We start from the raw sequence: 16,639 nt of genomic DNA on the forward strand, positions 1-16,639 counted from the left end.
CACTAAATTTTGATTCATGATTTAGCACCTCATCATTACAATATTGGCTGTGTCTTCAAAATGCCATCCACCTCTGTGAGAAGCTAAAATTCCAGAAAATCACTGAAATATTTCAAAACATCCAGCTACTTGACATCATTTAGGTAAAACATGTTAATGAAAGACCTTTGCTCCATTTACCCAGAAACTTTGTTATTATGTAAATCTGGGTTTGGTCCATCCAGTCAGTGTTGAATAGTTCTAAAGGTGTTTCTGATCTAGAAGTAGAATAATATAAGTTGAATCTGTTGGAATGCCTAGAGCTTTTTGTTTGTTTTTGAGATCAGCTAAAGAAAATCTTTTCTAAATGTTATTTATCGGTCTTGCAGGTAGGTTATAAACTAGATTTTCACCAGGATTTTTTAAAATTTTATTTGAAATAATTATAGATTCACAGGAAGTTGCAAAGGTAGTACAGAAGAGGTGCCTTGTGTCTTCACCAGTTTCCCCCATGATTACATCTTACATAATCATAGTACAATATCAAAACCAAGAATCTGACATTTATGCAATATGTGTGTGTAGTTCTATGTCATCTTTCCATGTGACCACTCCACAGTCAGCATACAGCATTTCTTCCATTGCCACAGCCAAGCCCCCGCCCCACCCCACTCCAGCTCCCACAGCTCTCTCTCACACCTGGCAACCACTAATTTTAGTGTTTTATTTTGTTTAAACCTAGCCCCTCCACCTCCAGGCCCGACTTATATGGGGGAGACTAAGTGCTTATAGTAACATGCCTATAATTGGTTATCAAAGCAATTGTATTATAATGTCATGGGATTGGACTTCCAAAAATAGCCGATTCATGTTCCCTTCCTACAGGGAACAATGTCTTTGTCTACACAGAAAAAATGATTATAAAGTTGTTTTTTTTTTAATTTATTTTTTTATATTTTATTCATTTATTTTTGGCTGCATTGGGTCTTTGTTGCTGTGCGCGGGCTCTCTCTAGTTATGGCGGGCAGGGGCTACTCTTTGCTAAGGTGCGCGTGTTGCTCCGCGGCATGTGGGATCCTCCCGGGCCAGGGCTCAAACCCATGTCCCCTGCATTGGCAGGCAGGTTCCTAACCACTGCACCACCAGGGAAGTCCCGATTATAAAGTTTTAATAAGTGCCTACCTTACAGTAAAGCATGGTGGTGAGCAATACAGAAAAAAAAAGATGGCAACATGTTGATAGTAAGAGTCTAATAAAACACAGGTTATTTCAATAATTGTTGCCAACACCACCCTCAAAATAAAAGAAGAAAATGAAAAAAAGGCATTTTTTTCTTGTCAAGAATATTCTTAAAATAAAGCAGTGATCATTTTAAAATGTGTTGTACTACCTTCCATCGTCTATGTATCATTTGCTCATTTTATCTTTATGTGTTTGGTAATTAACAGAATTTTAAAACCTAGAATACTCAAATGAGTTCTGAGTATACTTTTCAGTACATTATTTTAAAAATTAAATTCTGATACTGATTATAAGTAATTTCTAAATTAAAGAAGATGATTAATTTAAAAAAATTTTTATATATAAGGAAACCAACTAAATTAACCATACATGTTTATACAACTAGTTACTTAGTCTTTAATAACCCAAATTGCCTCACTTTCAGTGGTACCTTCTCTATTGCATTATATTATCTATTAAGAAATTTTAAGTGGATAGTCATTTAAAATAAAGTGGATAACTCTTTAGTGAAAAAAAATCAGTGATGTTTTAAAATATTTTTATTGTAATCAAGCCAGTAGTTTAAATCATGATTCGAGAATAGATTGAAATTTTGACATAAGATCAGTCCATAAATTTCTGTTTGAAAATGTAAAGATAATTCCATTTCTCAGATACAACATTTTTAATGTCAACAAGCTGCACTGTTTATAAATTTTGCAATTTCAGTTTGTGTTAATATTTGTAGATAACCTTCTGAAATTGTAAATTATCCCAATTTTGTCTTTAGGTATCTTATTGCCTAATGATCTTGCTATAATAGTGTTTCGTTTTATTTTTAAGGATTCTTTATGTTGCTACAACCTATACTGATTAATTTTGATTTTTTGGTTTTCAACTCTAGGAGTCTCTACCACCCGTCCAGTTTGACTGGAGTAGCAGTGGCCTTACTAACCCTTTAGATGGTACGTCTCTCCGTAGAGCCTCTAGCACCAGAGCTAGAGTTAAGAAAGCTACAAAGTTCAGACAGACTTCTCTCTGCTGACTTCATTTTTTGTTTGAACATAACTTCTTATCTTTGGAAATTCAGGCTTTCTTTCTGAATAGTGATTGCTCAAGAAACCAGCTGTTACTATTATTAACAGTATTAATGTCCATATGTAGGTAGTAGTAGCCAGATAAAATTTTAGTTTCTTTATCTCAAGTCAAAAACAAGCTTCTTTATTTTCCACAAATATCTAGGCAGTTTAAATGATATTTTAGGTAAGACCAATTTACTTGAAATTTTTTTCTGTAGTTTTAGTTTATGGAATTTTCTTGGATGCAAAGTCTTGTGTGTAGAGGCTGCTTTAAAGCACAATTATTTAACCAAAAACAATGTGCAGATAGATCCATATTTATTGACTCAAAGGAGTTTTCAGATTTAATAATATTTTATAGTACACTTATATGCAAATGAAAAACGAATGATTTTCATGATCCTTTTCTAAAACTTATCTCAAAATACTAGTAGGTAGTTCCAGAAATAATTGGTTTCACTTACGGCTTTAAAAGAAAATCCTGAAAAAGGATTAACTTATTCCAATAAGGTGGGGTTTTTAAGTAATACAAAATGCTAGTTTTCCTGTGTGTTGACATCACAAGTTTTAATTGGACTCTGAGGTATAATTACTCTTACTCCTTATACTTCATAAGTTGTTTGAGCCATGGTCTAAAACACCTGTTATTCTATCAGCTTTGCCTTAGAGTGGGGGATCTCAGGATATCTGGAAAGCATCCAATTGAATATCCGTGCTGAAGGAAAGCCTGGATGCACCTTCTGCTGTTGTCTGGTGTCTTATTCAGTCAAATCATCATGCTTTTTATTAACAAACAACTTTAAAAATGTATACTATTTCTGATTACTGTTTCAGAGTTAAAGGGGAACAGTACAGCTTGAGGTTGCACATCAGGGTAGGGCAGTTATGACATTCCTTATTACGTTATTTTATTTTAAACTAAGTTCATATATTGGTGCCTGTCCTGAAACTGACAACTTTGTCACTTTTAAAAAGCATTAATTAGAAACCAACACTACTAACATAAAAGATTTATTTGGGCATGTACAGTGATTTAATGTTGGGTTGAGATTAAAGTATTGTTTCCCTTTAACGGGTATACTTTCCCCTTGGTCTTTCTGGTATGGCTTCAAGTTTCGATGGAAAGAACCGAACTCCTAACTAAAACCTTTCTAAGTGTCAAATTATTTACGCTGTACATGAGAAAATGTACATTGAATTAAATTGTTACTTTAGAAATGTCCTTAGCAGTGAAAAACTAATACTGTACACATTGTTTTAATGTTGATTTTAAAATATGTAATGACTACTAATTATAACCTGCATGTTCAAGTGTGTGTCTTACCCCTTTTTACACATAACCCCTCCTCCCTTGGCTTACCTTCTGTGTGGCTGCCTACCAACACGGTCACTGAATTTCAAGCTAGTGGAGGTTCCACTCTTCTGAACCTTGATTTCTTTGGGCCCGTGGATGACAGTAGCTCTAGCAGCAGCACCTCAATCCCAGGTCAGCAGAGTGTTAAAACCATAATTCTAGTTTATTTACTAAAAGCATGACCACATCACTCGACTTTCCTATAAACAAGGAAACAAGCAGATTGTATTCTCTATAATGTCTACTACTGTTCTTTCATCTATCTACTGTTGTTTTCTAGTAGTATAACTATAACAAATGACTTAGGTGAAATGTATTTTGAGGAAAGCTTTGTCAGAGTGTAATATTCAGAGCTGAAAGTAGCTTCTAGATAGAAAACAGCCCTAATGTCCTTACACAGTTAAAGGCAGGGTTTTTTTCCCCCTGTAAATAGAAAATGTGATATTTTATATGCTTATTTTTAAAGCATATTCTACAAAGCCGTTTGAAAAAATACAAATTTAGAGATATAAGAATATTTTAGTACACAAAGATGACTTTACATTATAGTGTCTGTGATAATAGAACCTTTTACAAATTCTAGCATTCAATTCGTTGTTCATTAGTGCTGCTAAATGTATAATTAGGTTCCAAAATGTTGGAGTCTAGCACTTAGTTATATAGTCCCACATAGAATTATTACTGTTTTTATGTAGCTCTTAAATAGAAAGTTTACTGTTTTCCATGAAGGAAAAAAAAACGTTAAAGGTAATAATAGAAAATAATTGCTATGAGATACTAAAAGCTAGAAATTAAAACTTACTGGAGTGCCTGTTAAATTAATGTTCAGCCTGGCAGAAGTTCAGTTCATTGACCAAAGGCCTAATGTACTTTGTCATTTTCTAACTGAATAAACGATTAAAATATAATGGCATTTTTATGTTTACATTTTATTTAATATGATTTTAATGACTCCCTGTCATCCCAACTTGTGATCTGGTAATCATGCCCATTGATACCAGATGGCTGTTGAGGTGCTATGTAGATGCCGATGCCCAGAATGCATAGGGAGGGTCCCTCTCAGTCCCCACTAGGATCAGTTAGACAGCCAGCCTGGTTCCTGAGAATCTGCGGGTTTTGTTCAGCTAGATAACCCTGCCACCCACTTCTAGCAATTTAGGAGTCATGATGGGAAATGGGGGAGACTAAGACAATCAACTAAGGGTGAACCTGGGACCCAGAATGCCCTTCTCCAAGAGCTGGTTATGGAAATCTGATTGTGCTATAAGGACATTCCAAGGCCGTTTTGTAGAATGACTGGATTCCGCAAATCTAACCCCCTGGTTATCATTTTCATTGTTTCCAAGATTTTACAAGCGTATGAAAAACTAATGTGTCTGGTTTTGACTTCAAAATATTTCACTATTTAAATTACTTCTAAATACATGTGAGCTATGGAATGACCTGGGTGAGCTAATTAGTTTTTAATACTTACTGGGGGGAAGAAACCCAAAAACTTGTGTATCAGTTTCCTTATTACTATAATCCCAAGAATGAATGACCAAGCTCCTATTTTTAATTTGCTCTCAGCTTTGTTTTGTCATGGACTGTATCATAATTTAAATGAGGTCACTATTTTTGGGTGTCTAAAAACCTGGTTTAAATTTAATTTTTGGTTACATTTCAAACTCAGTTAAAAATCACCCATAAGAGCACAAATCATCTGACCGTATAAAGAAGTACAGAAATGACCTGATAAACCAGGCTCAGTATACATACACAGCTTTGAGAAGAGCAAGCAGTTTCAGAAGCTTAGAGCTGTAATGGAAATGAAATTAGCATGGTCAATGGCGGTCCTCATTACTTTGGAACCTCCTAAATATTTTCCTTCCATATTCTCATTAATATACTCTAGCTGCTGTGTAAACCTGATTACTATAAATTTGCTTTGGCTTGTTTTATTGCTATTGGGTTTTGTTAAAACTTACCATCAAGCTACAGGTGTCAACACTTTCCTGAGTATTCCATTTCACCACTTGCTTGCACTTTTTCTGACTTGTTTCTGGGAAAGTCATCTTGTCTTAGCTTGCGGTTATTTAATTATTTTGTATTTGAGACTTAGGAGGTTGGCATAGAACTTGGTTGGCTAGCTTTATTTATGTAACTAAACTATGCCTCATTAAGGTTCTGTTAAAAAAAAAAACAAAACTCTTCCATTAAAAAAATTACTCTTCAGTTTTTTGTGTACAGTAAGTAGTTGTCTTGTTTTTGAAAAGTATAAAGTATAGCCATAGTACTTTTTTTGGTGATAATGGTTTTGGGGGGTTGGGGGAGGTTGAAGGTTTTTTTTTTAAATCTCCCACTTCAGTGTTTGACAGCCAAGTTGTCAGTATTGTATAAACCCAACTAAATTTTTACTAGCACTTTCCTGTTGCCAGTCAGAATGCAATTGTTTACTCTGCATTGTGCAGTCACCATCTACTTAAATTTTGTGGTTACTTGGAATCTAACCTTTCATAGCGGAGGAAGGAGGTGCTTTGGGTTCATCTGGTCCCTTTACAGGCATCTGTAAATTTTTACATTTTAATTGCAACCTTAATACTTATTATAGAAATACAAAGAAAGGGCCTTTTAAATTATATTTTGAAACTGTACCTTAATGAAATACTAAAAACTTCGGAGAGTCAACAAACATTTTCTATAGCCTTCCTCCCTTGTTGGACATGGTAACTGTGGAAGCCGCTTTTGCTAGTATGATTTCTGTAAACATCTGAGATCTGTGTTTACATCTGCTAGTCAGCTACAAAGTTGGTTAATAGAAGGCAGTTCCTGATTTTTTTTTCTTAACCTAGAACTATCCTAAAGGAGGAAACTTGTTTGTTAATATCGATATGGTACATGTATATATAATTTTATCTACGGATCCTAGGGCTTTTTTAGAAATAATAAGTAGAAATTGATGAAGCTGTAAGACATTTGTACTTACAGTCTGCTTTTCTATTATACCCTGAAACTACTGAATTTGCTAAAACCAAAGAGAGTGTAGGATTAAAAATTTTTTATCTGATTATCTTTATTTTCAAACGCTTAGCTTGAGTTGAAAATATTTAATTGTTCCTTGTTTTTTGTAGTCATCATATTTGATATAAATTCATATTCAAGGGAAGTTTTAAAATATGTATGTATATTTTAATGAAGTCAGATGGGAAGGATTTTAATAGATTTTACAATAAATCTAATCCTCTAACTCAGCTTTGTTTTGAATTTTTCTAACAAGATATTTGAACTGTTAGCCACTAGATTCAGCTATGAGACAATAAAAGTATAACCCTTGAGACAATTTTCATTTTGTTCAAAAGTAGTGCTTTTATTCACTTTTTCTGAAAATATTTTACCCTCCCCACTTCTTACCTGAAGAAAGAACAATGTGGTATATAACTTTTCTTTAGTAATAATTTGATACTTTGGGTAATATTTCATGTCCTCAGATAGTCAGAATATATTTAAACTAACCAAATCATTTACTGTATCTGAGACTTGATATTAACTTACAAATTTTGGGGGTATGGATGAAAATAATGGAGGATAAATGGTCAGGGAGGTAAGGGAAAAGGGAAGTTCAAAAAATGAGGTTAAATCAGTCAATTTAAAAATTGAGGTGTCATATTATGTAATAAATGTGCATTCTATTTATAAAACATTGATAACCTTCATATCACAAACAAATACAAAATTTAGGGAGTTTTCTATAGCAGATAGAATTTTTTAGAAGTATTTTGATCGTATCCTCTACATAAACGTTAGATTAACTAAGGCTATATTTATACCAAAGTGGAATTCTAAGAGTATTTTCCTACTTTATAAAAACTCCAAAGAGTGGAATTTATAATTTAAAAACTAAATGCAATATTACAGTGTTCTAAAGATGTGTTGTGCTTACAAAGACTCAGATGTTTACAGAGTAATTGCCTTTTGCATCTTGGATTGTGGCTGAGTACCCATTGCAGCTTGCCATCACTGACTATCATTTTATACTATAAGGTGTGGATCCAGAGTTGTATGAGTTAACAACTTCTAAGCTGGAAATCTCCACCTCAAGCCTCAAAGTGACTGATGCATTTGCGAGACTCATGTCCACAGTAGAGAAGACAAGCACATCTACCAGGTAAAAGCTAGTGCTCATTACACCCTAATTTTGAATTCTGTGTTAAACAAAGTAGCCCAGATGGGAAAGCACATAAGTTGGCAGTATTTCAATATATTATATTAAAATTCACTTTACATTTATAAAACCAATAGATGCCTAATTCCAGAAAATAGTATCAAATTATGTTTAATTATGGATTTACTAGAGCGGAGCTATTTCATGAGAGACTGGAAAGGGCTGACAGATGTCGTTTTCTCTCCTTCCCTACCCCTACACCCAACTTTGTAGAGAAGAATCTGATAAAAGAATTGAGATCATGAAGCCATTACAGAAATGCTCCCCCTTTTCTTTCATAACTACTGAGATGATCATCTTTGGGAACCCAGTTTCACACTCCCAGAGTTACCTAGGCTGATCCTTTCACCTCTGGGCTAAGAGAGAGTAGGGAATGGCCACTGTTTTATTTTCTGAATTTTTGCTGATGTGTAGCACCTCTGATTTGGGTCGTGAAGCCTTGCTTTTAACAAGCTTTCTGGGAGCCCCTCAGGGGCAGGGCCTTTAGAAAAGCAGTTATCTCAGGTACAGGAATGTCATGTGGGCGTTGTGTGCAGGATTCAGGAAACCTTTAGTTTTACATAATTAAGCACTGGAATAATCCGTTGCTTTGACATGTTAGCCATAAGAATAAGGCAGTTTCTAATAATAAGGTAATCATTATGAACCAGGAAATCATTACTGCAAGAGCAAATACTGGTTGATTGGCATACCAACTCTGCTGTACCAAATCTATGATTCATCAGCACTTTAAAGTGAAAATACTTACCTGTTTTTGCCCAGTTAGGCAGAAATATTATAGCTCTTTCCCCTGTTTAAATACATTCCACTCACACGTCAAATTCAGATTTATCTTTTAAAGCAATTCTTTTGTAGAAAAACATCCATTTAATACAGCCGTGTTTTCCTTGCAAATAATAAATGCTAACCTGTCTTAAAACTTTGGCTTGGGGCTTCCCTGGTGGCGCAGTGGTTGAGAGTCCGCCTGCCGATGCAGGGGACACGGGTTCGTGCCCCGATCCCGGAAGATCCCACATGCCGCGGAGCGGCTGGGCCCGCGAGCCATGGCCGCGGAGCCTGTGTGTCCGGAGCCTGTGCTCCGCAACGGGAGAGGCCACAGCAGTGAGAGGCCCGCGTACAGCAAAAAAAAAAAAAAAAAAAAAAAAACTTTGGCTTGAATTATCACATCGCCTTTAAAACTGTGTTTGTGCTTAAGTATCCATTCAACAGATATTTACTATTACTAATACAATTAATATTTATAATCATGAAAGTCCATTATTATTTGTTTTATAATTAAGGCTACCCTGAACTTTTCCCGGGAATGAATTTGTAGTCTGCACATTTTTGTTTAGCCACAGATTCTCTCCCTGTTCTTATCACCCCTATTTCTTGGTAGTAACACCACCTGGCGCTGTTAAAGCCTCCTATTAAGTGAACTTGCTTGTAAATGAAGCTAGTGTGGATTTTTTGCTTGCTTTCTAATTTCTCTTTCCAAATAAATCATATTTTCAAATTAATGTTCTCCTTATGCAAATTTCTCATCCATTTTTTCTATATGTTAACCAAAAACTAATGACTTTTAAAACAGACAAACAAAAAACTGACGCTTTTATCATTTGGGCTTTCTCCCGCTACTTTTTGGACAACTTTTTCTGAGGACAGTCCTAGCGTTTCCTCACCTTTTTCCCTCTGCAGTCTCAGTGAGTGAACTGTAGTAGTGTTGAAAGTCCCGGTGGTGAGAATTCATTCTTTGTGCCAGTAGGAGGAGCTCTAAGCCACATTGTTAACTTGCTTGCTCTCCTAACTTTTCAACTCACCTTTAAAACATTCTGTACACTAGGGCACTCTTCCACCTCCTACCACTTTATTTTCATTTTTTCTCTTATTCTGTACTATTATGGAATGAACTGAAACTATAGTGTGTATCCTGGGGTCAGTGTTGTAACTGCATTGAATTAGTCTCTGGTACCTGTCCAGCTTCACATTTAAAAGAAAATAAATTGCAAAGAAAACAAGTTGTCAACTTTGTGTTTTCTCTTTGGAGGAATTAACTATTTGGAAGTGGTGAGAAGTGCAAATATTCACAAGTCTTATAATTAGAAGGTAATACTGTAAAATGCTCCCATGAGTGATTCTCAGTTGTACAGGGAAGAGAAAGGCGGGGTGGCATAATTCTAAAGGAATTTTAAGCATCTTTGCTGTTTTTTGGTTTTGCTTCATTTTTTGTTTTTGTTTTTGAATAAAATAAAATTTAAAGTGTACACCTCAGCAAAATCTTGGCTTTTGTCAATACACAGAAGATAGAGTGAAAAAGCACTGAGGAACTGTAGGGTAAGAAAAGGTTAAGAAACAGTGGTCTAGGTAGAGGAAATTTGCCATGTAACAAACAACATCCCATACTCTTTTCCAAATGCCTTTGCATATGTAAGAGAAAGTACATGTGCTCTTCACTTTCTAAACATAGGTTGTGAAAGTGACTTCTTATTTTAAAGAAATGCAAGTTCTCAGTTTTAAAATAGTTCCATCTTCTTGCTTACCTTTTCTAATACAGAGAAAAATTACTTCCTAATCTTAATCAGTGGGTAGCCAGCTAGTTAGTAGCCACAGACCTCTAACTGAAGATTATACAGGCCAGAGGACTAGTTGCCAAAAGTCATGCATGGTTTTTTCTTTTCTTTTTTTTGAACTTTTAATTGAGATATAATTCACATGCCATGAAATTCACCCTTGTCAAGTGTACAATTCAGTGGCTTTTAGTATATTCGCAAGGTTGTGCAACCATTACCTCTAATTCCAGAACATTACTATCTAATTCCAGAACATCACTATCTAATTCCAGAAGATTTTTATCATCCCCGAAAGAAACCCCGTACCCATTAGCAGTCACTCCCTATATGCCAGTTTTCCCAGCCCCTGGCAGCTGTTAATCTGCCTTCTATCTCTATGGATTTGCATATTCTGGTTATTTCATACTAACAGAATAATACATATAAATAGCCTTTTGTGTCTGGCTTCTTTCAGCTAGCATAATGTTTTAAAGCTCAGCCAAGTTGTTGCATGTATTGGCACTTTCTATTCCTTTTTATGGCTGCATAATATTCCATTGTGTCGCTGTACCACATTTTGCTTATCCCATTAATCAATTAATGGACATTTGGGTTGTTTTCACTTTTTGACTGTTATGAGTAATGCTGCCATGAACATTCATGTACAAGTTTTTGTGTGGACAAATGCTTTCAATTTCCTTGGGAGTGGAACTTCTGGGTCATGTGGTAACACTGTTTAATTTTTTGAAGAACTACCAAACTGTTTTCCAAAGCAGTGGCCCCATTTTGCATTTCCACCAATAAAGTTTGAGGGTTCCAATGTCGCCACATTCTCACAAGGCTCGTTACTGTCTTTTGGTTATAGTCATCCCAATGGGTATGAAGTGATATCTCATTGTCATTTTGATTTACATTTCCCTGATGGCCAATGATATTGAGCAGTTTTTCAGGTGCTTATTGACCAGTTGTATCTCTTCTTTAGGGAAGTTGTTGTTGTTGTTAAGAACTCTTTACATATTCTGCATACTAGACCTTTATCAGATACAGGATATGCAAATATTTTATCTCATTCTGCAGGCTGTTTTTTCACTTTCTTGGTAGTGTCCTGTGAAACACAAAAGTTTCTTAATTTTGATGAAGCCCTACATACATGCATATATGTGTATATATCTCTATATATAGATATACATATATGTGTACATAAATATGTACATATATATTTCATTGCTTGTGCCTTAGGTGTCATATCTAAGAAACCATTGCCTACTTCAAGGTCAGGAAGGGTTACACCTAGGTTTTCTTTTAAAAGTTTTAAAGTTTCAACTCTTATATTTAGACCTTTGATATACTTTGAATTAATTTTTGAATATGGTGTAAGGTAGGGGTCCAACTTCATTCTTTTGCACGTGGATATCCAGTTGTACCGGCACTGGTTGTTGAAAAGACTGTTCCTGCCCCATTTCCCTCTTGTTGAAAATCAGTTTAACCATAAATGTATGGGTTTATTTCTGAACTCTTAATTGTACTTCATTGGCCAAAAGGATAAATCTTAACTAGGGAGAGTATAAATCAAAATTAGGTCACTGTCTTTGGCTTCGAGGAAAGGTCATGATGTAACTTTTTATTTTCAAATTCCTCTCAAGCATTTTCTTCTTTCTTATATTCTAAGAAAACTAGATCATATCAACGCATAGCAACTACAGATAAATGCACAAACTATGAACTATGTAAACTTTTTCTTATTTTTAAATACAACTTCAGACAGCCTTCAAGTAGTGTCTCTGAAATAAGGCAATTGGTAGAAACTCTAGAATAATATTTACTAACCATTCCTTGGGTGAAAACTTCTTCTTTGTTCTCCTTCCCCACACCCCAACTGCACTCCACAAATGAGAAGTCCATTTAGGTGAGATTTTACTGGTTACTGTTTTTTAATAATTTTTTATCTTTACAGAAGCAGTAAGAGTAGAAAGTTAGAAAATAGACAAAAAATTTTTAATGAAAGTATCACATTCTTACCAGTCAGATCACTATAACTCCTTAGTGCATATTCTTTCAGATCTTTATCTTTGCACATATACACATATGGGTGTTGTTTTAACCAAAAAGGAGATTTTATAGTCTATACGGAATTGAGCCTTCCCTTGCAGTCAGTGGTCTCCATCTACTGATATCAGTAAATTTTCATTTCATCTAATACCCAGGCTATATGTATTCAAATTCCCCAACAATGTCCTTTCTCTCTGCTTTCTCCAAATCAACATCCAATCTAGGACTATTGTACCTAGCTGCTATGGCTAAGTCACTTTTAAACTAGTATATATACCCCCATCCCTTCTGTTTGCGTTTCAGTTTAATAACACTAGCTTGTTGAGAAGATCGGTCCACTTGTCCTGCAGAACGTCCCAGTCTCTGGATTTGTCCATTTGCTTCCTTCAAGTAGTTTTCAAATATTTCTCTATTCCCCTTATTTCCTGTAAACTGGACATTATATCTAAAGGTTTGATGGATTCAGGTAAAACCTTTTGGCTGGAATACGTCATAGGTGTTGTATCGCATCAGAAGACACATAATGTCTGGTTGACCCCATCGTGACTGATGCTAAGATTGACCATGGTGAGAGGCTGCCCTTTCCCATGTAGTCTTCCAGTTTTTCACTTTGAGACTAAAAAGTGAACTATCTGGTTTTATTTTGGAATGATGCAGATAGGCAACTTCCCATCAACCATCCACTTAATAGTTTTACCATGATTTAAGTGCAATTAAAAATGTAGATTTTAATTGGAAAATATTTGGAGTGCTATTCCATTCTTCTGAGAAACCGTGGAACTGAGTTCAGTATTGGTTGATCTACTGATGGTTTCAGTGTGCCTGAAGCTGATCCCCATATTGAAGAACTTTGGTCCTAAAAGTCTGATGTTTGGTTTTTCAGTCTTTCCGTAAAATCTTTTTATTTCAGCCTGAACTTAAATGTGGTAACAACACAAAAGTCCAGGTATAAAACAAAGACCTGCATCTATCTTTTCTTTCTTGTTTCATCTCCTGACCTCCTGCACCTCATCCCAAGGACAAAGAAAATACTTAGGTGGAAGAAATAACTTGTGTCACACCTAATAGAGTACCAACTATCATTTACCATAAAAGAGAATTTGGCCTTTTAGAGTCAACAATTTTAAATTACTTTGATCTAAAATTAATATCTTTATGACTGCAGCTATCTTTCAGTATATTTAACATCCTAGAAAAAATAAAGATTGGATTACAATCATGTGCTCAATTTGAGCCCCATTTGAGGCTCAGTTGGCATTTTCTGTGGCTTACCTGCTGGGAAGACCCGGGTCAGCAGGAGCTCTTCCTCTCTGTGTCGCCACACTGCTCACTTCTTATATTAGGGGCATTTCATCTATAGGACCCAACAGATTTCGAGATTTCCCCTCTCCCTGAGCCCTTCCTGCCCGTGTGCATTCTTGGCATGAGTAGCTGGCCCTAGTGCTGCGGCCTTTGGACCTACCATCTATCTGCATCCCAGTGGGGCAGAGGCTGGGTGTTTTTGAGCTGAGGGCTTTCTGTCTTAGAATTCCCCTTTGGGGTTGAAGAAAGCCTGAGGTTAAAATGACTTACAAGGACTGTGCCAGACATACTTTGCTTTATGTTGAGGCAACTTTGGTAGTTTCTCAGCGGGAAGGGGGAAATCCAGTTGGGCAGAGTGTTATCAACTAGGGCTTCAGCATTATATTTCTGCTTTGTAACTTTTTTTGGCTGTGCCACACAGCATGCAGGATCTTCGTTCCCCGACCAGGGATCGAACACGTGACCTCTGCAGTGGAAGCACGGAATCCTAACCACTGGACCACCAGGGAGTTCCCTAGTAACATTTTAAAAGTATGCCTAGGTAGATGCTTCTAAGCTTAAATAGAGCTGCGAGCTGTGCATAGGTACATGTGAATGTCTATGTACATGCCTAACTGTAATGAACATACATAAATTCGGTGTGAATCTTTGTAAGAGATTTGACCTCTGGCACAGGAAGCACTCAACACAAAGGTATTATGAGGTTCAGGGACTGGCAGAGGGAAAGATAACTCAAGTCCCCACAGATTGCTGTCTACCTTGAGAGTAGATTTTCTCCCGTTTGACCTACAGCAAAAGTCACTTTAACACACTTCTCTTTTCTCATTTGTCAACAGGAAACCGAAAAGAGAAGAGCACCTGAGTGAGGAAGCCATCGAGGTGATCGCCCGCCTCCCTGACCTGACGTTCATGCATGCCAAGGTGCTGATGTTCCCAACCACCTTGACACCTTCCACAGGCTCCCAGGAGAAGGCAGACTGATAACTGAGGTGAACTGGACGGTTTCAGTTGCTTTTCCTTCCCTCCAGCCCTTCCCCACCATCAAAAGCATACCTGCTCTAATTAAAAAAAAACACACAAAAAAAACTTAAAGTTCAGCTGATTGGTTGGTAAGCCGCACTAGAAAGGTATACATAGTAATGTATATTTATTTACATACTGAAGTCCTAAATTTATATTAGAAACAAATGTAAATAATCGGGGTGAACATTTTTGAAGATTTATTCTTTTTGTGTTGCTGGGGTGTATACATTTATGTCTTTGTGAAATACACTGGTGGTGTCCTTCTTACAAAACTTTTGAAATAAAAAAATGAAAACTAAAAAGTCAAATCTCCACTGTCTGAAATCCCCTTCTGTCTTTTCAGATTGCATTGACTGTCCTATTAATTTTTCACATCATACACTGAATTACTTTTGCTCTCATAAATAAGCTCCAAGTCCCTGTTTAAATTTTTTTTTTTAATTTTATGTGTGGTGGGTTTGTTTCAGATCTGGCTTTTGTTACCATTTTTGTGCTCTTTTTTAATCTTTTCAGTCTGGCCTGTTGCTGTTTGACCTTTTGCAAGGTACTTTCATCGATTGCTCTTTTGTTCTAGGGTATGGATCATTGTCAGAACTTGATTGAAGGGGTTTAAAGAGATTGTGTCTGTCTGTTTTAAATCAGTTTGGTTTAGAGAAGGACCAAATTACATGAATGTCTTACCATGAAATTTACTTGTTACTGTTTTTTTTGTTCTATCATACCACTATTTTTTGAGGATTTTGCACAGTGTAAAATGACATAATCATAGATTGCTATGGTTTAGGCTGTATATACGGTAAAAACTATGGGTTTTAAATGTTTGGGGAAATTCCTATGGAAAAAAAGAGACATGTAGAGGAACCTCTAACAAGGTTAATGTGCATGCCCAAGGTCTTTTGAGATTTCAGTGTGTAAATTTCCTTTTAGCTTACACAAAAATAAAATAATTTAAAAGAAGTTTGGTCTGGTGTCTGTACTTTGGTATCTGAGGGAAAATGTAATGAATTTGAACGTTAAGTTTTATTTCATCTTAATGTGTTTCAGTCCAGAGGAAATCATTTGGTAGGGCTTCCAGTTTATTAAAACCAAGAAGAATTAGATTCTCACCCATAAGAATTTGAATCAACCCTTTAAGTAGCTGAGCTGTTTTTATGTAGAACACGAGATCATACAAGAAATTCCCATGATCATTATAATGTATCTTCATCAGAATTGGCAAAGTTAAATAGGGATTTGTAGGGAATTTTTTTACTTCCCAAGGAAATGTATGCATGAAATTAAGGTGAGCAGAAGATTTCTTAAAAGCACTTTTAAAATATTGTTATTAGATTAGATGTTGCTTCAGCAAAAAGTCACATGACGTATTTCAGTAAAAACAGGCAATCAGCCCAACAGTAGTACACCTCATCGGCTATGGGAATGTTCCATTGGAACTCTTCTGTACCTCTGTCATTGACAGAGATTCCTGTGTTGCCAGGTTATTACACGGGCCATTGGAACAGTTACCTGAGTGTAATTTAAGTAAGGCCTGGAGCAAGAATGCTTATCCAGTCCATCTCCTGCCGTTTCCCCAACTTTTTTTTTTTTTTTCCAGAGAAGGCTTTCCTTCAGAATAGTCACAAGTCTTCAGTGCCCAGTGGACCTTCTGAATGGAAGGATAAACGTATTCCTCAGCAGACCTTTACATGTTTCAGTAACTGAAGCTTAAAGGGCTGCTTCTACAGTCCATTACAACTAAATGGTAATCGTAGCCTTCATCCACCTAGGTTCAGAGCCCATTTATTAGCTGTGTGTGATACCATGAGAAAGTTAATCAACTTCCCTGAGCCACAGTTATATTATCTTTAAAAATGGGAATGATACCACCTACCTGTGGGGTTGATGTGTTAAATAATAATGTAAA

At 36.0% G+C, this 16,639-nt stretch overlaps 1 protein-coding gene across 4 annotated transcripts in view; it reads left to right on the forward strand.

The window, feature by feature from the left end:
* The window catches only part of AFTPH (aftiphilin), a 64,062-nt gene extending 48,369 nt beyond the window's left edge, over window positions 1-15,693 (forward strand). For 2 of the 4 annotated variants that reach the window (XM_082642130.1, XM_082642129.1), the window contains 3 exons: window positions 2,105-2,165; window positions 7,654-7,777; window positions 14,550-15,693. In XM_082642130.1, coding sequence (XP_082498256.1) covers window positions 2,105-2,165; window positions 7,654-7,777; window positions 14,550-14,694 — 330 coding nt within the window. In that variant the 3' untranslated portion in view covers window positions 14,695-15,693. The remainder of the gene's footprint in view (window positions 1-2,104; window positions 2,166-7,653; window positions 7,778-14,549) is intronic. The other 2 variants (XR_014295848.1, XM_082642131.1) reach the window with 2 other exon arrangements.
* The last annotated feature ends 946 nt before the right edge of the window (window positions 15,694-16,639 follow it).

Source organism: Mesoplodon mirus, assembly GCF_964341445.2.
Source record: "Mesoplodon mirus genome assembly, chromosome: 14".
NCBI lineage: Eukaryota > Metazoa > Chordata > Mammalia > Artiodactyla > Ziphiidae > Mesoplodon > Mesoplodon mirus.